Genomic DNA, 25,278 nt, shown 5'->3' with positions numbered 1-25,278 from the left:
GACTGGTGACACTGATGGGGCATGGTTACACCATGGGGACAAAGTGTAAGGCATGGGCTGGAGCCCATTTGGCCCAGTGACCCCAAAGGAAGCAGTTTTGTGAATTGGCAGTAGCTGTGTTTGCTAATGTGGTGAGTAACAGAAAAAAAATGATATTATGTTCGTATCACATGAAATGAAATGAAAAAATAGGGTGGGCTGTTGAGAGGCAGTGAACACAGACGGTTTCTCTGCTCTTTAGGAGAAGGGGACATATTTCCTTAGTTTTTCTTAGTTTCTCTTCAGTATTCCCCTCATTCTTCCCCGAGCAGGTTGACCCTCTTCCTTCTGCTGCTCAGATATAATTACTATGGTGCCGAGGGAGACAAACGCCCATGGGCACACAGGCCTGGAGAGATGGGCTGTTTGCTGTGGACCCCTCGGGCAGCCTCCCCTGCCCAGAGCCCACTGCTGTCAACTGGCATTTGGCTTGCATGGCCAACAGTTGGCCTTTTCTTGTTCACGGGCAGGGCCGAGCTGCCCTCACATCACCTCCACCCTCACCTTTGGCATCCCCAAAGGCCAGCTGCAGCCACCCCTCCCTGTCAGCACTGGCCCCTGTCTCCGTTTCTTTCCCTTGCCTGGCCTGGCCTGGCCTCTGTTTTGGATGCCTTTCGAAAAACCTTTGAAGGATTAAAAACTGTGTTTCCCACAGTATATTTCCTGGGTAACTTCTCTGCATCTCTCTAGGGTTTATCCAGGGCCAGCCTTCCCTTCCTACTGGGCCTGGGGAACCTGTGTGCTGGACCCAGGGTGCCCTGCTGGCCAGGCTCTGCTCTCTCAGGTTCAGGGAGGCCTTTCTTGGAGGATCCTTCAAACTTTGTCCATTGCTTCCCCCTCACGTCCCACCAAGAGAGGGCATTTGCCAAGTCATTTGTTTAGTCTACACTTCTATTCAGTCTGCACTCAGGCTGACTCAGAGCCCCGTAAAGGTGTGCAGTGCTGAGCAAAAACAATCAGCATTTCAGTTTTTCTTACAAAGTGACATCCATATCCTGGCCACGTGAACAGAAATCTCTTTGGTTGGACATAGTGTGGGTTTTCATGGATTCTTGTTTTCCTGCCTCTTGTTTTTACTTTCTGAAATTAGCTGCTGGTGTAATCAGCTTTTTTGCAAGGTTTTTTCCTCCAAAGAATATGAAATTAGACTTTGTAGTTGAGCAGTGTTATATAATTTGAGACATATTCTATAGCTCTGTTGAATTTCAATTTCACACGACCCTGTATGAAATTGGGCACACATTATTTCCAGTTTAGAAGTGATAAATGAGACCCAGAGAGGTTGTATGCCTTGCCCAGGTAATAAGCTGCTCAGTGGCAGAAAGTTCTAGGTCTTCTCAGTCTCTGTATCATGTCCCTTCTTTCAAGAACACCACATAGCTTCTCTCTCCCTTGGCTCTGCCCGCTCCATAACCACACAGCTTTCCCCTTCTCCTGGCTGACCACACCCAGCCAGGAGAAAACAACTTTTCCTGGGGTTTAGCAGAGGATACTTAGCAAATCATTCTCAAGGCCTTAGCTGAGGAACCTGCCCCACCTTGTAAGCCTGGTCTCAGCTACATCCATTTGTGCAGCCCTCAGGTAATCACAGATTCTCTCCTCTCTTTTCTGACTCTCTGTCCTGGTGGACAATCTGGACTGCCAAGCATCTAGTCAGGGCCACACTAAAGGCTGCCATGACACTGAGTGACTAGCTGGAGACCCCCTTCTGGTTCCCCTTTATCCCTCTATCTTCAAGCACTTCAGTTGCTCCTCTTCCTGACATGCCAGCCTGGACACCTTCCAGCTATCAGTGCTTCCACCTGGTAAAGCTCTCCAGCCTCTCCCAAAGTAGGAGGGATTTAGCCAGACTAACACTTGAACAGGTGCCAAAATACAGGAACACCATTAAGTCAGAGAGCAAAGACAGGAACTGCTCCTAATCCTCCCCTATATCAATTACTTACTTTTTCATTAATCTGTATTTATAGGTGAATAAAGTGGTGGCATGGTTTATGTGCCCTGCAGAGGTCTGATGACTCTTGGTGACCAGAAGTAGCATTTGTTGATGGGCTCCTAAGGAGCCTCTATTAATGATACCTAAACGGGTTTAGGCACGCACGCCCATGCTTCAGTGAGAGGCAAAGCATTTATCCAAAGATGTATTTGGGTCAGGACCTCAGCATGGGAGTTGTGGTATTGACTTTGCTTCCACTTAACATACCTTAACCAAAGATATGAAGTCTACCTGGTATCTGGAAGAAAAGAAGCTATAATCTAAATGTCATAAAAGAGAATTTTCTCCTTTTAAAAAATCCATCAAAGATAAGGAGAAAAGCTTCCAAAATGAAGGATCTGCTGAAAGTATTTAAACAACTGAATGTAGAAGAGCAGAGGAGAGTATTTTCCTTTCTCTTTCCCTGCTTGGAAGTTTGCCTCACTTGGCCTGGCCGCAAAGGGCTGAGTGCTGTGTCCTTTGGGTGATAGGTGGGGCTGCTCATTACCAGCAGATTGGTGCTGATGGCAGGGCACTACTTTCTGTTTCATCTTTGGCTGAAGTCAGAGAAGTATCTAGCATTTGTTTGTATAGCAGTCTTGTTACGTAACACACCTGTTTGTCGAGTTGGGGACTTGGCTTTATGGAGGTCACATGAACAATCACAGCTCAAGAGTCTAATAAATTCTTATGCCTACAGATACATGCATTATTCCAAAGTGGTTACTGTTGCCTCTGATGTTATCAAGACCACATCATGATAGCATATTTATTTGAACATTCTAAGCATGCTATTTAACCTCAAAGTGATCAAACTAAATGTGGGTGATGAAGGAGTAAAATGGGTGGACTTCATTTCTTTTCATAAAGGTCTGAAATCTCCCAACATCCTTTAGGCAGTTAATAGTGTCTTGGCAAATGTTAACAGCCAGCTCCCCCAAACCCTCAAAAGAAGTCCTGATGAGAGCATTTACAGATTTCCGTGGTGTAAAACCTTGGCTTATTTTAAGCTACCAACTTGATGTCACTGATCTCATAATCTAGCAGAAATGCACGCAGAGACAGTAGGAGCCATACCCAACAGTCCCTAGGCTCAACCCGGTGTTAACTAAAAATAATCTGCACACAGAAGAGCCCTCTTTTCTTGATCTGCCTCCTGCGCCAAGCCACTCAGGGATTCCACAGATGCTTGAGCACCTGGTGCATTCCACATACCCCAGGAAGGACACTTACTCTGGGGAAGACAGTCAGGACCTGGTGACCAAGTTATTTCAGTAAAATTGTGAGGAATCATACAAAGTGTGTTTTTTTCTTCCATCTCTTATCTCAAGTTCTGCTCAGAGCTAAGTGCAGCAATCTGGGAAGATCTTAGGATCCCAGTTCTCATCTGGAAAGAAGCCTTGGAGGCCATTCAGATGTAGGGTTATCTTCCTTCTGCAAATGGGGAAACCAAGATCCAGAGAGTCAGAAGGTCAAGGTCAGATTGCTGGTTTGCCAATGCCACTCCCTAAAGCTGCAAAATTCTCCATGCTCCTCATGAAAGAAGCAAAAGAAACTTGCTAGCCAACTGTTCAAAGCCACCATAGACTTAAAAGCCTTGCGGGTGGCCCTGTGGGGGCCTCAAGAGACCTCCGGCCTGCAGCAGCTGCGGCCAGTAAACAAAGCTGAGGAGATCAGAGGTCTTGCCCGAGATCAAGTCAGCTGGGCTCTGAAGAGAGTAAGGCAGGCCACTCGGAAGATCTGTGGTGTGCTCACAGTACCACACAGGGCTCACCTGCAGGATCCCTGGAGGACCTTATGGAAAACACATATTCCTAAGGCCACCGTCCCTGACCTGCTGCTGTGGAAGAATTTCTGGCTGAGGACCAAGGATGTGCATGTTCACAAGCCCCAGGGTGATTCTGATGTGACTAGTGTTTGAAAACTGCTGAACACAGCTCTTCTTGACCCTCAGTGATAGAGAAGGAACAACGCCCCAGATAAGTGGAGTTCCTTAGGAATGCTTAGGTGGTCGAGCACTACAGGAAATGAAGTTATAGGTCATTTAGAAATATTTCTGAATTGTGGATAGGTCTTCCTAGCATGTTTCTCCACTTAAAACATATAAAACACAAACTCATTACAAGTCTTTTTAATATAAATAAGGGGTTTCTTTGTGTTCATATTTGATTCTCTCCACTTAACAGACTCATTTGCATTTTGTATATGAAGGGAGACTGCTTAGGGAGAAATTTAAAGGGGCTGCATTTCTCTACTTGAGGAAGCAGTTAAATGGAGTTCAGAGAGGCAGGTCACAGGGCCTAATGCATTCATAGGAAGGGTTTCACAGTTTTTATCTGGTTTCTCTCTAGGTTGGCAGAAGTGAGATGGTTTTCCTAAGCTGGAGTCTTGTGCATGTCCTGGGGTGAGGAGTGCGGCCTTCTACACCCTGTCTTGTTGAGTCAGACTCATTCTAGGATCTTTTTTAGGCTTAGAACAAACGTAGCAAATAGTAAACAGCATTTTGCTCATAGTTAACGGGCTTTGAGAGAGCACTGAGGTGTAAGGGGCTAAACACATTCCTATGTGTACACTGCTCAAGACCCCAGTCACGTGCTGGGGGTCCATGTGCACATGCTTGTCTTACCAAATGGGCTTTCTTCCTCCCCAGTGCTAGCTTCTTAATTGAGGCCGGGGGGCTGAAGTACTCAACACTGGAGTATATGAATATGGATTGTCCCAGAGCATTTTTAATCTGGCTGGCCCATTTTCTGCCCATGAGGCCTGCCTCCTCCCTTTACTTGGTGTGTATGTAGGAGTGTGGATACATTGTGGTGTTAACCTAGGACAGTCGTTCCCAAACGTTTGATCTCAGGGTTCCTTTCACTCCTAAAAATTATTGAGCCCCAAAACTCAGAGCTTCATTTAGATGGATAATTCTATTAATATTTACTGTATTAGAAATTAAAACTGAGATTTAAAAATATTATGTATATATATTTTAGTATTGGTTATTAAATAATGTAATATAAAACTTAAAAAAAATAACTATAATGAACTCATACATATGAACATATTATGAAAAATGTATTTTCCAAAATAAACATTTAGTGAGGAGAGTGGCATCGTTTTAAATTTTTACAAATCTCTTTAATGTCTGGCTTAATAGAATCAGCTGGATTCTCTTATTTGCTTCTACATTCAATCTGTTGTGATTGTGTTATTTGAAATATATGAAAAAAAGCTGACTTTCCATAGATTGTGATTGTGTTATTTGAAATATATGAAGAAAAAAGCTGACTTTATAGTTGGAAAAGGGAGGGAGGACCTCATGGACCCTTAAAAGGGTTTCAGAGACCCCCACGAGGTCTTTAGATCAACCATACGTTGAGAACCATGACCTAAAAAAATGTCATGGAGGAAGATAGTGTCTTCTCCAAATAGAGTTTAGTGTAAAATCTGGACTGCATTACCAATCAGATGGGGAGTAATTTTTCTTCTGTTAGTCGGGAGCTGAAGGCCAGAGACATGTGATTGTTCCCTAACCCAGGGGTGGGTACAGGCCTGCCTTGCCATACTGAGTCCCAGACTGTGGGACGGGAAAGTGCATTTGGGAGTTTCACTGAACACATGGGAACCTTTGTTTTAACTTGAGCAGGTTTGTGCAGACAAGTTTCTCCTGTAAAGAAGATCAGTGACAGTCTCTGAGACTGCAACATGGAAGACTTGCCTGGTTTGGGTAATAACTGGAGATCTGGAAGCTTGGGGTTCACAGATGTTTTGGTGAATCTGCATTGTGATGGTGTTTACTGTCATTATTTGGAATTCATGAGTGCTCAGTTCCACAACTTTGTGAATTCAGTATTTCATGAAAATCGGTTGCTGGGGCAAAATTTCCCCTTGTCTCTGGAATTCTGTTGGAAAGTGAGCCATCAGATGCAGGTGGAACATTACAGTCAGTCGAGCAGTGGTTCTGCTTGTTCCTCTACCTTGAAATAGAAAATGTTTTGCATTTTTGCCACAGCTCTGTTGTATACGTGCCTTTTATTTTTTTCCTGTGTTGGTTAGAAGCTAGGTTTTTCTATGATTTTTATATGTTTACCTGAAGACTATTGCCTATGCTTGAACATCATTAATTCCACACATTTGTGCCAGGCATTGTACATGCACTGCCAACTCCACAAAGTGTGCATTCTGCTTTTTGTAAAGTAGAAGAAGCCAGAATCATGGGCTGTGCCCTTCTCATTTGACTGTGCTGCCTTGAGGACAAATCCAGGTAGGAAGATCGGGTATTCACCAGAACTCAGAGGCCATGGTTTACAGAAGGTATTTAGCTAAGTTCTAAAAACACTGCTATTTTTCTCAGCTATTAAAAATGAGGAGCAAAATGCCTACTGTTCAGTTGTGTGGGTGAAATAAGAGCCTGACAGAATCAAGTTCAGTCCTGGCCCAGGACGTGCACCCCACCTGAACCCATATTATCTTCTCTGTACTTCTTATTAAGTGTCTGAGGGCCCATGAAACCTGTACATAAAATAAAACCTAATGTTCCTCACAAATGCCCCTCAGCTTTTCGCTTACTTCATGAATCCTTCTGTACAGGTAATCACCCTGATTTTACTTTCATAAATGTGAGACCTCGAGAAACAAGTTGCTAAGCTAATTCAAGCTATGCATTGAAAGTAGAAAATGTTATTTTCCTTAAAAATATTCTGTGATTTATTCTTTTACCTAATGTGTACATTATAATAGAAATTAATACAGGTCCCTAGTCCTTTGTCTGCAATTCCAAAACTCCAAGGCTATCAGAAACCAGAAGTTTTCTACACCTCGTTTTTGGCCAAAACACAATGAGGCCTAAACTGTTTTGGAGGTAAGCTTTGACTTGAAATGCCATGAGGCTATTTATAGACTTCGCTGTTCTCCTTAGGGTGGTTTTTAAGAAATACATTTTGCTCTAAAACTAAATGTGATTATGGACAGCTGCCCTCAGTCTTTCTGGGAGGTATGGAATATACAAAACGCACTGTTACCTTTCTAAGTTCTGAATCATGAAGGGTTTTGTTCTATCAAGAGAGATAACAGAACTATGATGATTTCATCACATTTATGAAATTGCCAAAACTTATGGATCTAAATATAAATTCACCACTTCTCCACCCACAATTATCTGTTCTTCTTGCTAATTCCTGTTTTTGATCAATCACCTAGTTTTCCATGCTAGGAACTGCAAAGTCAATCTGCAGCCCCTTCTCTCTGTTCAGTCTAAGGTTGTTTCTGGAGTAAATCCAGAATCCTGCCTCTTTCCTGCCCCACCATTGCTTTCCCAGTTAAGTATCTGGGCTCCTGTGACAGCTTCCTAACCTATGGCCCAACTCACATCCTCCTGTCCTCACCTGCCCTGGTCTCCGCCCACCGTGAGTCGTCTTGCAGGCTGCCTCCTGGGTTTTCTTTAGATAGGAATCTAATGTCTCTGACCCCTTATCACCCGTGCTGGCTCCATACCCATGACTCAGAGGCCTGGTATCAAAAACCCTTTGCTTAGAGGCCCTACTTAACTTTTCTGTCCTTTCCTGAGAGCCAGCCCTGCCTGTTAGCAGTCTGTGCCCTGCCCCTGTGGTCCCTGCTGCTGGGCATGCTTTTCCCCTGGCCTGCCTTGTTCATGCATACTTTGCCTACTTGGTTCAGCTGAGGAGTTACTTCCTCCAAACAGCCTTCCCTAATTCCTGCCCTCTGCACAGGCCAGGCCTCGTGGTTATCACCACGCACCATACTTCTGGGCCTGCCTTCCAGCCCTGCACCTCACCTCTGTAATGCTTGTTGCCACCACGTGGCGGAAAAGAGCCACTGGTACCATCAGTTGTTTGAAATTGTCTTTCCCACTTGTGCAAAAGCCCCTGAAAGCAGGGCTGTGTCTCTTTTGTTCCCAGCCCCCAAGCAAGGCCTGCAGTCAATAAATATTCCAATTCTCTGGATTTCTCTTTCCCCACCAGCCTGTGAGTTCCTTAAGGGCAAAAAAAGCACTGGTCTTTTCATTCTGTGGTACGGTTGCTGTCATGAGGGGGCACTCAGTACAGGGCGGGTGAGTCTGTTACTGTTTTCATGTGTGTACGTCCAAAAGCACAGATCTCGGCTGCATGGTCTTCACTACAAGAAGCAGGCCTGTCACTGTATGCTGCTTCTTGCAAATGCCTTTTACATGGGTAACCCTGTTTCTCAGCAGGCTTGGTGGTCATTCGGAGTGTTCTACCCAGGGCTGTTATTGAACACCAGCTGTGTGTAAGGCATCGTACCAGGCATAGACTCCTTCTTACATTTGATCCTCACAGTAACCTCTAGGAAGTGTAATCGCATTTCACTTACAGGTGAAAAATGGGGGTGCTGAGGAGTGAACCCAGTGCCCACTGTCACATAGTAAGATGTGGTGATGGATAGATCACCGGAAATCTCAGGAAAAGGTGCCTGGTACAGCGTTTGATGGGATGTGCTGCATGAGAAGTAGAACAGAGTGCTAGCCATGTTGGAGGAGCCAGCGCCTGCCAGCAGGAAGGCTTCCTGGGGTGGAGGAGGGCTTGGACTCCCTGTGAAGAAAAGAGGAAGGGCTGGGGTTGTCCTGACAAGCTTGTGCTGGGAGCTGGGGGCAGTCTAAGTGAGTAACAGCTCTCTCCTCCTAGTCCCTTTACATTTTTCTTTGATATCTGCAGTGTGAGAACTCAGTCCCTAGAGTACAGGACTGAGGTTCATTCAGATCCTGTGTTTGCCATTTGGTAGCTAGGTGAGTTTGCCAAAGGGCTAATGCATTGCTTTTCTCTTAAAATGAAGGTAATGTTATTCCCTTTGTGGGGACTTGCCTGAAAACGCTTCATAGAGTATTATCAGTGTGATGTGTGGTCTTGTGAGGTAGGCCCCAGTCCTCACCTTGTGGGCTTGTTGGCCTTTTGAAGTCACCTTGGCTGGAAGCCACCCTGCAGAAGTGCCTGCTTACATGCTTCAAACGCAACTGAGATGTGCATCCCAGTGCTCATTCTCAGCCTAAGAGATGCTACATAGAATTTTTTCTTGGTGCAGTTGGATAACATTTAAAATCTATAGTTGGTTAGAAAGGGTTTGGACCCTGCCGCCAGCGACTGGAATAGAACTTGAGGCCAGCACCTGTTGGGGCAGTGTCCTACGTTCCAGAGAGCATCAGTGTGGCCTGACTGTTGGTGTGTGGCTGTGCCATCAGACTGCCACAGTGCCCTGAACCTTTCCCAGAAGGTGCTTGTCAGAGGCCTGAGGACAGAGTATGAGAAGTCTTGTGGGGTTCCTTCTTCATACCAGCTTGCTAATAAAGCTCATGTGTTTGAAGGAGTTCAGTGGAAGGTTGGCCTTTTCATAACATACCCTTCTTTGGTAGCAAAGCTGTGGGGTAGGTGGCTGTAGCCACCCCTGGAGGCTAGCCAGGAGGCTACCTCCCTCAAACAGGGTACACAATTTGCAGGGGCTGTTGCAAAATGAAAATACAGAACTCCTTTTTCAAGAATTATTCAGAGTTTCAAGAAGGCAGCAGCAGAACATTAAATCCAGCATGAGGTGCTTCTAAGCACAGTGCTGGTGTAACTGCAAATCTGACAACTGTTGAGGGCCTGATTGGCAGGCATGCCCTCTTCAGAATCTTTGAGGGTTAAATGAGAAAAGTCTAGTCCACAAGCTGGGCCAATTAGTGTAAGCTCTTTGAGGGGCAGGATCTAATGTGACAGGGTTATCTGAATTGCAGAAATGCTAACACTGGCAGATTAAATTTCAAAATAAGCCTTTCCTGGTGTTCCTCCATGCCACATGACTCCTGTGCATTCTGCCGCATGTCCCTATGTGAAACCCAGAGAAAGTGGGGGAGGGGTGCATGCCGGGCTGGGGCAGGGACATGTGTGAACATGAGGGGTGAGATGTGCTCTCTCTGCTTGGAAGCTGGTGAGGACAGTGAAGTAAAGAGCTTCCTGTCTGTTTTTGCCCTAGCCCTTTGAGAATATGAGGAAAGCCATTATACTCATGCTGTCCAGAATGATAGCCACATATGAAATATCGCTGGTCCAGAGTGAGATGTGCTGTCAGCATAAAGGATACACTGGATTTCAAAAGCTTAGTATGAAAAAAAAATGTAAAATGTCCTAATAATTTATATATTGGTTACATGTTCAAATGACAATTTTATATATGTTGGATTAAACAATGTCCTATTAAAATTAATATTCACCTGTTACTTTTTAATGTAACTGCTAGAAAATTTAAATCGTGTATATGGCTCACGTTAGCAGTCCTTGTCTACGCTGTTCTAAACTTGGAAAGTGCACAGGCATGACTACATCCCCTCTACGTACATGCACACTGTCAGTTCTGCACACAGACCCAGAGGTTCAGAGATGCCAGGGGCCCCCCTCACAGTTCCTAGATTAACAGCCCTGAAGTGGAGGATGAGGCTGGGAAGGGTGGGTGAGGGTAGTGTGCAGAGCTCCAGGCGAATGGTGTAGAATTTGTTCCTGGAGAGCTATTGATTGCTTTCTAACAGTGGGGAGACATGTGCAGGATGTGTTTTGGGGCCATTTGTCGGGAGAGAGGCAGAGCAGACGATAAGCACTCAGGAAACTAATGAGACTGTTGCTGTTCTCTTAAATTCAGATAAACCAGTCTGGATTAACTGCTTTCTCACAAGGCTGAGGAAGAACACGTGACTGTATCTTTCTCCCTTTGCTGAGACTGAATAATTAGGTGAACAATTACTTGTGGTCTCAGTGCCCTTGCAGCCTTTGCTGGTGACCAGAACAGGTCGTAATGCTCACCTGAGTCCAAGTTTGGCCTTTGGCTTGGCTCTAGATGTTTCTGCTCATAATCAGGCACTTTTCTGCTCGCTGGAAGCCCACTTCCCCATCAGTCACATTCCAGAAGGAGAGGGGCTGAGGTAGGATGACAGGCATCCGCCATAAAAGCCTCCCGGACAAAAGAAGTCTTTAAGCCTTATCTGAACCCCAGCTTTTTGTGAAAATAGCCAGGATGTTGAGAGGCTTTTTTTTTTTTAAACCTCTTTCTGGAAGGTAACTGCTTTATGTAAAAGAAAACACTGGCTGTTCCTCAGTCTTTTAAAGCACCGCCTGTGGTTTAAAAGTACAGAAATATGCATGTGGCATGAAGCATTTACAGGCAAAATACAGGCAGTCTGGGAAAAGCTGTTCAGGGAGTGTCTGGCAAGGTGAGGACCTTGGCCGCATTTAGATGATGTTTGGATAGCGTGGTGGTAGAGAATTCTTCACAGCTGTCAGCTCCTCTGGAGAGTAGGGAGACGCTTAGAGGGTTGACAGTTTTTGTTTTAGATTGAAATCCAGATACCTGCAGGGACCATACATAGTTCTAATTTCTTTCCCTGAAGCACCACAAAAACCCACATGAACAATGGCTGATTTTTAATTGCAAACAGCATTTCAAGAAACGTCAGCTGGCCTTGTCTACAGAGCTGATTTATGACATGACCCAGCTTCTAAAGAGCTGTTGATTTAACCTGAAGCACTTCACATTTCTGGTTCAGTCGACTTTTTTTTCCTAAATCTCAACCATTGTGTATTGTGTTCACAGGGCGAACCTTTCCAACGCATCCATACTTCTCTGCCCAGCTAGGAGCAGGGCAGCTGTCCCTTTACAACATTTTGAAGGCCTACTCGCTTCTAGACCAGGAAGTAGGATATTGCCAAGGTCTCAGCTTTGTAGCAGGCATTTTGCTGCTTCACATGGGTGAGGAAGAGGCATTTCACATGCTCAAGTTTCTGATGTTTGACATGGGACTGCGGAAACAGTATCGGCCGGACATGATTATTTTACAGGTAGAGAACATTCCTTACGTTTTTAGTAGAGACAAATGCCAGAAATGTTTGATCCCTTTCCAGGTCTGTTTATGGAACCTTTGCCATCAGTTAACATTATAATCGCTGTTGTTGCTGAGAACTTCACTCTGTGCTACGCATTATACTAAGTGTTTCATATGTACATATCTCCTCAGTAGCCCTCAGCAAGATGCTGTTAATCAACTCAATTTATAGATGGAAAATTAAGGCTCAGAGAAGTTACACAATTTGACTGGGTCACACAGCTGGCAAGTGGCAGAGTTGGGATTTAAACCCAGGCCTGTCTGCAGGGCCTTCCCTTTTGTACTTTCTCTAACCATCTTCAGGGTATCTAATTCCTACCTCCACTTCATTTGTACTTCCTCTGCCAGAGACCCCCACCCCACCCCGACCCTTATTGTCCAGAGCTCAGCTCAGATACCAGTTCTTCCTGAACACCCCCCCTACTCCCATCCCAGGACTCTGTCACATTGTCCTGTCATTTCATTTGCATAACGCATTCACTGCCTGCAATTACCTTGTTTCCTTATTCATTTGCCTGTTTATTTTCTGCCTTTCCTTAGCCTGTATCTTGACAAAGGAGGGGTCTTGCCCACCTTGGAGCTGTGTCCCTAGCTCCTAGAACAGTGTCCGGACTGCTGTAGGGCCCAGTCAATGTTTGTTGAGTGATCAAGTGGCAGGTCAGATCAAAAGAGAGCCAAACAGTGGTGTGTGCAGGTGCTGCTGACACCTTCAGAACTCTGGACCCGCTTTGGGGAATATTCCTAAATGGAGGAGCAGGTGTCTGTGTGGACTTACAGGCAAGATACTATGCTTTCAGGAAGCGTTCTTAAAACAGATACATTAGAATCAAGGACTCTGTCAGAGCATCACATTGCATGGTTAAAAATCCTTTCACCTCCACTTGGGCAATGTGAACCACAAGAACATAAATTCAAAAAAGGAAGCCATTTCATTCACTGAAAGATTTTCACCTACATCACATTTTCCACACATACCTGGTAGGTTCTCCCTACATTCTCCCCATTAGCTCTAATGTGTGCCTGCCATCTAAGAGAACAGAATTTTGGAGTTTCATATAATTTACTAAGTATTGTAATATAAGACTCAATTTGGGCTAGTGACCTTAATAATTAAGATTCTTTGTGATATGAAAAAGCCACAGCTGGTATTCAGGTGGACTCTGTTGTCTATACCCCTGGAAACAGTTTTTCCTAGTTCAGGCAGGCCATATCTACCTTGTAGACTCCCAGAAGGTTCTGACCCTCTCTAGGTTGGTTATTTGGCCTCAGACAGTGGTCCTCCTGAAATATGAGCTGGCCCCATCCATGCTCCCTGTGAGCACTGGGACCCATCACGGGCTTCCTGCCAGACCTCTATCAGTCTCTAAAGAGGGTACCCTTTATGCTGAAGTTCAGCAGTAGTTGGAAAAGCTATCTTCCCCATCTTGTGATAAACACTTCTAATTTTAACTTACCCAGGATATGTATATTTGATATGTTATAAATCTTAGGAAATCACACTTGTCCTGCCTTTTGAGTATTTCAGGGGATCCAGAGAGAATTCACTAAGTGAACAGGTACAATAGAATTGTTCTAAGAATCATCACATCCCCTCACTTCACTCTTAGCAGAGAGGCTGGCTTTTTAGTTCTGATTCCCCTGAGTTTGTGTTTTGCTAGGAATGTGTATTTGTAATAGAACTTATGAAATATTTTCACAAGACAGATGTTTATATTCTCTTAGCCAAGGAACAGTAAAAAAGAAAGGAAGTGGTAGGACAAGGCCCAAAGTTAGTGTTCTGGGCTATGACTCGCCAGTGCCCCACCTGTCCTGGGTACCCAGTAAGCGCTGGTTGGATAAATGAGCCGTTGAGATCAGTGGGTATCGCAATCTAACAATTCTTCTCCCACACACGGTGAGTGGCGTAGGTAACTGAATACATGTGGCAGGTAACTAATTCTGACCCCTGTGTGCATGTGTCCCTCAGGTCCAGATGTACCAGCTCTCCAGGCTTCTCCACGATTACCACAGAGACCTCTACAATCACCTTGAGGAGCACGAGATCGGCCCCAGCCTCTACGCTGCCCCCTGGTTTCTCACTGTGTTTGCCTCACAGTTCCCACTGGGATTTGTAGCCAGAGTCTTTGGTAAGTGTGCCTAAGCCTGTTTGCCAGGACCAGCCTTCTCCTGGTAGATGAGAAACATTTATTGTTGCTATTTATTGTCGCTCCATGGTGAGTCTTCTTATGTCTACAGTTTTATATTCTGTGAGAACAGGGTATTATTTGCTGTTCTAAGTTTAGTCAGCATTAGGTCTTAAGAATTCAGGACCTACTAAAGTTCTGATAATCACTGGGCTTCCCTAGGTGTCTTCACCATGTGGGATTTAGACCTGATGCTTTCCCCACCAGGCTGTCCCTAGAGCAGGCATCCTGCAGACTAGGCCTGGGAGCCCCAGGCATGTGTTCCAGATGGATATCTCTCACAAACCGTCTTCCTCAGCCTCTCTGGACTGGAGCTCTGCTCACTGATGGCTCTGACTGATGACACGCGGGCTGCTATTCTTTCTAGATGCCCTTCTGCGTCTTCCCTGCCCTTGCTCTTCATTTCTCTGCCAGCTCCTTCTGGAGACACCACTGTCGATGAGTCCCTGTTCCATCCTCACATGCCCCCGCCCCACCTTCCCAGTGCCACAGCCACCCCCACGTCTGTGCCCCACTGTGACTGAAGGTTGTTCACATTTCTCATATTTTTAACCTTTCAAGAAGGTTGCCTCTGTCAGTGTTAAATAGGTGTTCATGGGCCGAGTCACACTGCCCTGAGATGGCAGGGATGAGCCGTCCTCCTGTGTGCAGGAGCTGAGTGAAACGCTGAGCGCTGTCAGTTCTTGTACAATTCATGTGTGTTTTCCCAGCTTCAAAAGGAAATAATCATTTTGATAATTCTGGTTCTTTCTCTTTTCTTACTGTGGAGGAGGAGATGATTAAAAAATTGTGTTTTTAAGTGTCATTTATGTCCAGTTGCCTGATAGCTTTAGAGCCTGTAATCTTGTATTTTTTTTAGATTTGTTTTTAGAATTAGAGGAAATTGGAATTAAAGGGATTTTAAAAACATTGAGTAAGTACTATATTTTAGGCATATTTTGGGAAGACAGATTGTAATAGCCAAAATCAAGAAATCCTAAAATTTGCTCTTTAGGATTGGTGGGTAGCATTATCTGTCTTCTTTCCTCCTCTTCTCTACAGAGTATTAGATGTTTACTATTACTTCTACCCACAAGAACATTTAAAGAATTTCCCATGTAGCTTTACTAGAAGAATCCACATTCTTAAAATAGTAACGACCTCCCATTTTGTGTAACTACCTCCCCAAATTGATTTTCATAACCAATCATTGAAAAAATAGATACTAAAAACTCTCTTCTGGTTAAACAAATCATTAGTGAGATTTCATAAAGGTTTTATATATAGTTTTAAAAAAAGATAACCTAAAAGCCTCAAATTTGTCCACTTAGTTTACTAACACAAGAGTCACAGAAAGTCTGAGATCTCCAGCTGTAGACTTCAGTCCTTCTTACCAAATATTACTGTTTTTACTCTTATTACTGTGGAAATGAAAAGAAAACCATTAGCCCTCCTTACTTCCATGTTCTCCTGCTCTTTTATTTTCCACAGGGTAATGGAGAAGGGGTGACGATGATCATGAGAGGGGAAGGAGGAAGTGTTCCCTGTCTTTTGAAAACAACTCAAATATCGAATTATACTGTTTGTGAAAAAAAAATTCTACCAGGGGGGCTGGGCAGGAGGGGCTGAGAGGTCAGCACTGAGTGTCACCTCGCCCAGCCGTGATCTGCTGCCTGCAGCAATTTTGGGGTCTCAGGCCATAAAACTCTAGGAGAGATATCTTTCTTTAGGCTTCATAAGTGGGCAAGAGTCTTTAACAAGAAATAAACCAACAAACTCTGTTTTGGACGTGACAGCCCTTCTGTTGCAGGATATTTGGAACTCTAAAGCTCCTTCTAACGACTTCATAAATTAAAAGCTATAGCCAGTATAAGCAGGATATTTTCCCCTATATTATGTAGTCAGTGGTGGGTCTTAGAGTTTCTTATACATTATTCATAAAGATGCCAGTGTCTATATAATTCCTGGGCCCCACAGAGCCCTGCTGTACTAAGTGCATTTGTGTCCAGCTGGCTAAGGGCTCAGGGTTCCTCAGATTCTAGGCAGGAAATGGGAACTCAAGACAGCCCTGTGTTGTGATGTCATTTTGCAAAAATGGCTGGGTTTTTGCACAATCTATCCCATCTATCCGTACTTAAAAACAAACCTATTTTATGAGTAGGTTCCATAGAAAAGACTTTTTTTTAAAAAGCCATTTCTGTATATAGTGTCAATGACTTGAACTATGTTGTTTACCATGATGGTGGATAGTTTAGTTTTAAATCCCAAAGCCAGCCATTCATGCACGGTAGTCTTTTGGCCTGAAGCCCATTTCATTATAAGTCTTTAGGCCTGGATAAACCCTAAAAACAAATGGACCTTTGTCCACTGTTCACAATTCCCACACAAAGGATTGTCAGCTTGCAGTCTGCATAGCTCATATATTAAAAGGTTATCTTAAATTAATTATATGCTACTTGGAAGGACAGTTGCTGGTGATGTCCATGCCTTAACCTTCACATGGCATCACACTTCCGAGCATCAGGCCTTCTGTTTGGGTACCACGTGCTACCTCCTGTGTTTTTCGAGTTTGGCTGTAGAGGGGTCCCTGGAGAAAAGCTCTGTTCACCTTCCAATCGCAATCACATCTACCTGCTGGGGAAAACCTGAGACAGCAGGTGCCTGCTCCTGAGGGAAGAGGAGGCTCCTGGTGTTTGCTGTGAGATGTGCTGCCAAGATGAGAGGAGGTGGAGCATAAAAACTCAAGGTTTAGCAAAAAAACAGAGAAGCCACGTGTAACACAGGGAAGGATTCAGAGAGGTTTGAGGACTAAACCACACGGGGAAAACACGATTGTCTAAGTGGCTGGGAAAAAAGTCTGTGGGTGCTGTCACAGTGGTGGTGTGCATTTTTTATAAAGTCTGTGCTGCCGTCCTGCAAAGCTGCCATCATCCTTCATTTCCCTCCTGCCCGTCCCCGGTGGGAACGTGGGGCTGTCCCACCTAGTGGACTACAGCCTCCCAGCAGAGTGGTAAGGAGAGAGATAGCGCTTGACAAAGTCACAGGTGGCTGGAAAAGAGATGCAGGAATAAGTTCGCTTCCTCACCTTGTGCTTTGTGTTTATTGTTTTCCTCCTTAGGAAAATTGCACCTTTATATCATGGTCATGGGGAGTTTCAGATAGAGTTCCAGGTCACGTTAACACAGTAACAGGGCTGCTGAAGTGTCTTCAAAGGAAAGGAATTATTTGTGATATTCTCAGCATGTAATTTGCAAAGTGCTAGAGTCAGCTGAATTTAAGGTTCCCTTTACTTCCTGCTTGGTAAAGCCCTTTGCCTGTTTTGAGGTGGCTTGAAGGAGAAGAGGGGAAAGGAAGTTGGCCAGTGTTCTGAGCTGGCTGCTGGCTTTCCTGAGCAGTGATTTTCAGAGGTGGGAAGTTAACTCACTCTTCTAAGATTATTGGTTTTTAAAACAATTTTTCAGAATGTAAATGTGTGAGGATTAGAAGATGGACAAAAATGAAAATAACTGGATTGGGGCAGTGAGTTTATAGGTAACATTTTTCTTTACTATTATTTAAAAGTTAATTTTTAAAATGTCCAGAGAGAGAAAAGGTACTAAATGTTTAAGCATATAGGTACTAGGTATGGGTGATTGTAAGGGATATAGTTCTTGCCCCCAAATGTTTTCAGGTAAGTTTAGGAGCCCCTTCCTCAAGCAAAACTTTGAGGAGGAACCCTTCCTTCAACCCTTCAGGCATATTTCTTCATCATACACCCAGAGGAACCCCATAGCTGAGGCCTCCCCAGTCAGAGGCTTCTAGGCTGAGCTCTCCCAGCCTCACTAGTGCACACCTGGTGGCTTGGCTTTGGAAGTAGGGGTCTAGGAGCACTGGGGAGTCCAGCATCCTGCAGCTGGCAGCATGCACTTGTGAGTCTGCTGGGAGAAATTGGCGGGGTCTTGTCAGTGGCTCCTAAATGGTGGCTTTTCTCTGTCTAAAGCCAACCAGCCTTTGCAAGGACAGACCCACACCTGAATCTCTTTGCCAAACATCTCCTTACCAGTGCACTGACCTGCTCAGAAGAAAAAAAACTGAAAGCCTTCAGTGACCTCCACTGCACTCTGGGTATAGACCAGCGGGGCCAGGGCAGAAAGCCAGTGGTGATCTGGCCCCATCCTTGGCCCATGGAGCCTGAGCTCTTGCCTTCCCATACTCTTTCCAGGCCTCCATGTGTGATGTGGATCCTTCACACCTCTCTTCTCTTACTCCTTTTCCTCAGAGTATTGTTCCCTGACTAATTATCGAGCAAGTATCTAGGATATTCAAGACTGAGTTTGGCAGTCACCTTTTCTTGGGCCTCCTTCCCTCCTTTTGTCCCCTAACACCCTCAGCCTGATAACCAATCCAGTAGTTGGAGTCTCTGCAGTTTGTGCTTTGTGCCCTGTGCATGGCTTAACCCCAGTGCCTGGCATGTATTAGATACCTAGTGAATGCTTTATTACTTAAATTTGAAGACTGCTCTTAAGATGCTGAGAATAGCATTAAGAAAGAACGTTTCTTTTTTGGTATGTTAAATACAGACAGACCCAATGAAATAAACATGTCCAAGGTTATTTATTTATTTATTTTTAACATAGCAAAAAAGTTAAACATAACAGCACCTCTCCAAACTTTGGTTTTCTTCATACAGTCCAGAAAAGCCTGAGTTTGGAATCATAGGAAGCACTCTATTAAGTAGAGTCATTATAAAAACCAAGATCCTAAAGGCATAAAGCTTGGGAGACCCGCTGTGCACTGCAAGGGGCCGCTGGTGTGGACGGAGTATTTGATTACGCTCATACAACTTCCCTGGCAATTTTTTGTTTTAATTGGCTTAGATGTGGTTTAGATCTAATTTTAAGGTACTGGTCCCTCAGAGACTAGAGATCCTGAGCTAGTCATGCAGGCCTTTCCCAGGATCCCTGCAAAAGTATCTTGATATGTTTTTGATAGATGACACCAGTTTTTGTTCAGCTCTAAGTGTTCATTATTGAAAGAAAGTCTTACTGTCTTAAACACAGAAACTTCAATTTTACTTTGTTTTTGGAAATGTCCTTTTTGTTTAAAAATACATCTTATAGATCTTTTCATTTCCTGTAGTGGTGAAGTACTGGGTAGACTGCATATTTTGCAGAGCAGACATTTCACAGGAATATTCTTCCAGGGCACTGTCTTGACACGTGAAATACTTCCCCTAAGAAGAAGGCAGCCATTGGTCCTTTTCAGTTTCGTGGGGCCACCCCAGACTGAGCAGTTATGCCATTTGGGGAAGCAGTGTGGCCCTAAGCTCTGAGGGAGTGACAGGTGGGTCTCTGCGGTATCACGGCTTAGGGCTGCATGCAGCCTGGCACTGAGTGCACTTGCATGGTTAATTCTTCGTGAGGGTCACAGAGCATCTCCAGGGCTGACCCAGCACCCCTCCTCAGCCTCCCCCAAGTCTCAGGCACCTGTATCTGTCCTGTGCGCCACCCGCAGTCCACTGACTGCAGCCCCTTCCCCATTTGCAGAATGCCATCCAGCCTTTGGGAGGCGCAATGCCAGGGGTTCTTCCTCTCATCTGCTTTCGTTTTCCTTGGCTTGATGAATTGTACGACTTCTTTGTCTCTCCCATTATCCTGTAGTCAAAAAAAAAAAAAACAGAAATACTAAGAGTTGCTTTTAGTTAGACTTGTGCTGTCATCTTTAAAGTAATGTATATATTTTTTGCATTATTCCAGTTGTTAGGTAGGTTGCTTGTGCCTTAGCCCCAGAACAATGTGACTGTCTTTCTCAAGTGGCTTGAACTCTGTGATAAAGGGGAAGTCGGGGCTGGGCTCGGTGCATACCCAGTTGCCTCGGCCACTTGCCCTCTATCTCATTCTGTACAGTCAGTGTAGGGATGGCTAACCTTTGCTGTCTGTTCTAAGAAGAAAACATGGCAAGACCGAGACACTAACTCTGACAAAATTATTTTAGTCCCTCTGGAGGAAAATATTTTTTTATCCACTGTTAATGCTAAAACTCAGTGTAAAGTATTTAATAATGTACTTCTGCAATTATGTAGATATTTTACAGTTTTTAGAGATCTTTTCATTGAACCACTTCAAAACAGAAGAAACAGGCATTTTAAAAATTTTCTCTTAATTTCTGATGCTGTGTATCTAAAAATCTTTTTTTACCAATAAAAACATGTTTTAGTAACTCCTTTAAAATCCAGAGCATTACCAGAAAAATAGACTAATAAAGTTTTTATTTTAATAAAAAGTTGTCTTTTTCTCAGTTTAACTTTTTTTTTTTTTTTTTTTTTTTTTGAGAGGGCATCTCTCATATTTATTGATCAAATGGTTGTTAACAACAATAAAATTCAGTATAGGGGGGTCAATGCTCAATGTACAATCATTAATCCATCTCAAGCCTAATTCTCGTCAGTCTCCAATCTTCTGAAGCATAACGAACAAGTTCTTACATGGTGAACGAATTCTTACAGAGTGAATAAATTCTTACATGGTGAACAGTACAAGGGCATTCATCACAGAAACTTTCGGTTTTGATCATGCAATATGACCTATAAACCATCAGGTCAAATATGAATATTCATTTGATTTTTGTACTTGATTTATATGTTGATCCCACATTTCTCCTATTATTATTATTATTTTTATTTTTAATAAAATGCTGAAGTGGTAGGTAGATGCAAGATAAAGGTAGAAAACATAGTTTAGTGCTGTAAGAAGGCAAATATAGATGATCAGATGATCAGGTGTGTGCCTATGGACTAAGTATTAATCCAGGCTAGACAAGGGCAGCAAGACATCCACGGATGCAGAAGATTTCTCTCAAAGCAGGGGGGGTGAGGTTCTGAGCCTCACCTCTGTTGATCCCCAAATTCTCACCTGATGGCCCCCCTGCGACTGTGCCTGTCTTAGGTTGTTCCTCCCTTGAGGAATCTTACCCGTCTCTGGCTAACCAGTCATCTTCCGGGGCCATACAGGGAAATGTAAAGTTGGTAAGTGAGAGAGAAGCCATATTGTTTGCAAAGGTTAGCTTTTTACTTCTTTGCAGATTTATGCCCTGTGGCTTCTATGCCCAGCACTTGTCTCGAGGTATCTTTACCACCTGGAGGAATTATGATACTCGGTAAATTCGATATGAGGCACGAATTCTATTTAAGGTTTGTAATTAGGAAGGAAGAAGAAAAGCTATAGATGTAGCATATGAAGGAAACTTGGGAGGATTGATTATTTCTTTGACATATCTTCTTGTATAGTACCTTAAGTATGTATAGGTTTTAAACTACTAACTAATTTGCACACACATATTAACATAATAGGAATACGGTGACATAAACAAAGCAAATCTATAATTACCAGCCATCTCCAGTGAAGCCAAGAAAACCATTTAGGCACCCTAGGCATTTGTGAAAATTTATCTATGATATGATGGATATTGTCCAACTGTACTTGAACCATCAGACAAATTAAAGCAGCCCATTTCTGGGATCTGTTCACATCCCATATGTTCTTTTAACCATAGATAGTCTATAGTCATGAGATTTTGGGGTGCTACAACTTGCACCCCTCCCAACTCCTGGTTGAGTTCCAACAGTACAGATCCAGTCAAATTCGTTGTCTCACTGTATGCACATGCCAGCCTAGACATCTCCCTCCTCCTTCTTATGGCAAGTCCAGGAGACGGTGGGCTGGATGCAGCCACAACCGCAGCATCGTCCGGATCCCTGTGGAGGCTTTTTGATGATCATCCCCTGGCACGAGTCCTCCAGAGAGTGCTGATGCCGGAAGCTCCTCCTCATATCGTATCTTAGTTCATTTTCTGGGTATCCAAGCTAGGCCTTGATCTTCTGCGTAGAAACAAACAGACCCTTTGCCCACACTTTGACATGCCCTCTATACCACTGTGCAGAACTCATTGGAGGTCAGCACACAGTAACTGCTTTCTTTTTTTTTTTTTAATTAAGAGAAAGGAATATTATCAGAAAAGAGTACCTCCATAGCTGATCATCTGACACCCTTTAAGTGATCAACATTAAGGATATTTAAAGCATGCGTTGATCTTTGATTTACCAATAGTTTTATCCTGTTAAGGAGTAATCCCCCTTTTCTTTCTTTCTTTCTTTCTTTTTTTTTAAAAATTTTTAATCTACACTTACCTGAAGAATACTATGTTTACTATGCTCTCCCCTATATCAGGTCCCCCCTAACAACCACATTACGGTTACTGTCCATCAGCTTAGCAAAATGTGGTAGAGTCACTACTTGTCCTCTCTGTGTTGTGCAGCCCACCCTCCCCTTTCTCCCTCCCCCCCATGCATGCTAATCTTAATACCCCCCTTCTTCTTCCCCCCCCTTATCCCTCCCTGCCCACCCATCCTCCCCAGTTTCTTTCCCTTTGGTACCTGTTAGTCCATTTTTGGGTTCTGTAATTCTGCTGCTGTTTTGTTCCTTCAGTTTTTCCTTTGTTCCTATACTCCTCAGATGAGTGAAATCATTTGGTATTTCTCTTTCTCCGCTTGGCTTATTTCACTGAGCATAATACTCTCCAGCTCCATCCATGTTGCTGCAAATGGTTGGATTTTTCCACTTCTTATGGCTGAGTAGTATTCCATTGTGTATATGTACCACATCTTCTTTATCCATTCATCTACAGATGGACATTTAGGTTGCTTCCAATTCTTGGCTATTGTAAATAGTGCTGCGATAAACATAGGAGTGCATCTGTCTTTCTCAAACTTGATTGCTGCGTTCTTAGGGTAAATTCCTAGGAGTGGAATTCCTGGGTCAAATGGTAGGTCTGTTTTGAGCATTTTGATGCACCTCCATACTGCTTTCCACAATGGTTGAACTAATTTACATTCCCACCAGCAGTGTAGGAGGGTTCCCCTTTCTCCACAGCCTCACCAACATTTGTTGTTGTTTGTCTTTTGGATGGCAGCTATCCTTACTGGTGTGAGGTGATACCTCATTGTAGTTTTAATTTGCATTTCTCTGATAATTAGCGATGTGGAGCATCTTTTCATGTGTCTCTTGGCCATCTGTATTTCTTTTTTGGAGAACTGTCTGTTCAGTTCCTCTGCCCATTTTTTAATTGGGTTATTTGTTTTTTGTTTGTTGAGGCGTGTGAGCTCTTTATATATTCTGGACGTCAAGCCTTTATCAGATCTGTCATTTTCAAATATATTCTCCCATACTGTAGGGTTCCTTTTTGTTCTATTGATGGTGTCTTTCGCTGTACAGAAGCTTTTCAGCTTAATGTAGTCCCACTTGCTCATTTTTGCTGTTGTTTTCCTTGCCCGGGGAGATATGTTCAAGAAGAGATCACTCATGTTTATATCTAAGAGGTTTTTGCCTATGTTTTTTTCCAAGAGTTTAATGGTTTCGTGACTTACATTCAGGTCTTTGATCCATTTTGAGTTTACCTTTGTATATGGGGTTAGACAATGGTCCAGTTTCATTCTCCTACATGTAGCTGTCCAGTTTTGCCAGCACCATCTGTTGAAGAGACTGTCATTTTGCCATTGTATGTCCATGGCTCCTTTATCAAATATTAATTGACCATATATGTTTGGGTTAATTTCTGGGGTCTCTAATCTGTTCCACTGGTCTGTGGCTCTGTTCTTGTGCCAGTACCAAATTGTCTTGATTACTATGGCTTTGTAGTAGAGCTTGAAGTTGGGGAGTGAGATCCCCCCTACTTTATTCTTCTTTTTCAGGATTGCTTTGGCTATTCGGGGTCTTTGGTGTTTCCATATGAATTTTTGAATTATTTGTTCCAATTCATTGAAGAATGTTGCTGGTAATTTGAGAGGGATTGCATCAAATTTGTATATTGCTTTCGGCAGGATGGCCATTTTGACGATATTAATTCTTCCTAGCCATGAGCATGGGATGAGTTTCCATTTATTAGTGTCCCCTTTAATTTCTCTTAAGAGTGACTTGTAGTTTTCAGAGTATAAGTCTTTCACTTCCTTGGTTAGGTTTATTCCTAGGTATTTTATTCTTTTTGATGCAATGGTGAATGGAATTGTTTTCCTGATTTCTCTTTCTATTGATTCGTTGTTAGTGTATAGGAAAGCTACAGATTTCTGTGTGTTGATTTTGTATCCTGCAACTTTGCTGTATTCCGATATCAGTTCTAGTAGTTTTGGAGTGGAGTCTTTAGGGTTTTTTATGTACAGTATCATATCATCTGCAAATAGTGACAGTTTAACTTCTTCTTTACCAATCTGGATTCCTTGTATTTCTTTGTTTTGTCTGATTGCCGTGGCTAGGACCTCCAGTACTATGTTAAATAACAGTGGGGAGAGTGGGCATCCCTGTCTGGTTCCCGATCTCAGTGGAAATGCTTTCAGCTTCTCGCTGTTCAGTATAATGCTGGCTGTGGGTTTATCATATATGGCCTTTATTATGTTGAGGTACTTGCCCTCTATTCCCATTTTGCTGAGAGTTTTTATCATGAATGGATGTTGAATTTTGTCAAATGCTTTTTCAGCATCTATGGAGATGATCATGTGGTTTTTGTCTTTCTTTTTGTTGATGTGGTGGATGATGTTGATGGATTTTCGAATGTTGTACCATCCTTGCATCCCTGGGATGAACCCCACTTGGTCATGGTGTATGATCCTTTTGATATACTGTTGAATTCTGTTTGCTAATATTTTATTGAGTATTTTTGCATCTACATTCATCAGGGATATTGGTCTGTAATTTTCTTTTTTGGTGGGGTCTTTTCCTGGTTTTGGTATTAGGGTGATGTTGGCTTCATAGAATGAGTTTGGGAGTATTCCCTCTTCTTCTATTTTGTGGAACACTTTAAGGAGAATGGGTATTATGTCTTCTCTGTGTGTCTGATAAAATTCCGAGGTAAATCCGTCCGGCCCCGGGGTTTTGTTCTTGGGTAGTTTTTTGATTACTGTTTCAATTTCTTTGCTTGTAATTGGTTTGTTTAACTTTTGTGTTTCTTCCTTGGTCAGTCTTGGGAGGTTGTATTTTTCTAGGAAGTTGTCCATTTCTTCTAGGTTTTCCAGCTTGTTGGCATATAGGTTTTCATAGTAGTCTTTAATAATTCTTTGTATTTCTGTGGAGTCTGTCGTGATTTTTCCATTCTCATTTCTGATTATGTTGATTTGTGTTGACTCTCTTTTTCTCTTAATAAGTTGGGCTAGAGGCTTATCTATTTTGTTTATTTTCTCAAAGAACCAGCTCTTGGTTTCGTTGATT

The 25,278-nt window shown here is 43.3% G+C and overlaps 1 protein-coding gene and 1 long non-coding RNA gene across 13 annotated transcripts in view; one reads left to right on the top strand and one right to left on the bottom strand.

The window, feature by feature from the left end:
* TBC1D1 (TBC1 domain family member 1) overlaps positions 1–25,278 on the top strand; it is a 213,526-nt gene that overhangs the window by 173,447 nt on the left and 14,801 nt on the right. For all 12 annotated transcript variants that reach the window (XM_037002624.2, XM_037002631.2, XM_037002625.2 and 9 more), the window contains 2 exons: positions 11,597–11,841; positions 13,852–14,011. In XM_037002624.2, the coding sequence (XP_036858519.2) occupies positions 11,597–11,841; positions 13,852–14,011 (405 nt within the window). The remainder of the gene's footprint in view (positions 1–11,596; positions 11,842–13,851; positions 14,012–25,278) is intronic.
* Positions 16,771–25,278, bottom strand: part of LOC108392549 (uncharacterized) — a 52,398-nt gene continuing 43,890 nt past the window's right edge. Inside the window, exon 6 of the long non-coding RNA XR_005057070.2 lies at positions 16,771–19,680. This is a non-coding gene — a long non-coding RNA (uncharacterized lncRNA). The remainder of the gene's footprint in view (positions 19,681–25,278) is intronic.

This window comes from Manis javanica, chromosome 5, assembly GCF_040802235.1.
Source record: "Manis javanica isolate MJ-LG chromosome 5, MJ_LKY, whole genome shotgun sequence".
NCBI lineage: Eukaryota > Metazoa > Chordata > Mammalia > Pholidota > Manidae > Manis > Manis javanica.
This window is presented reverse-complemented; position numbering and strand designations above follow the sequence as displayed.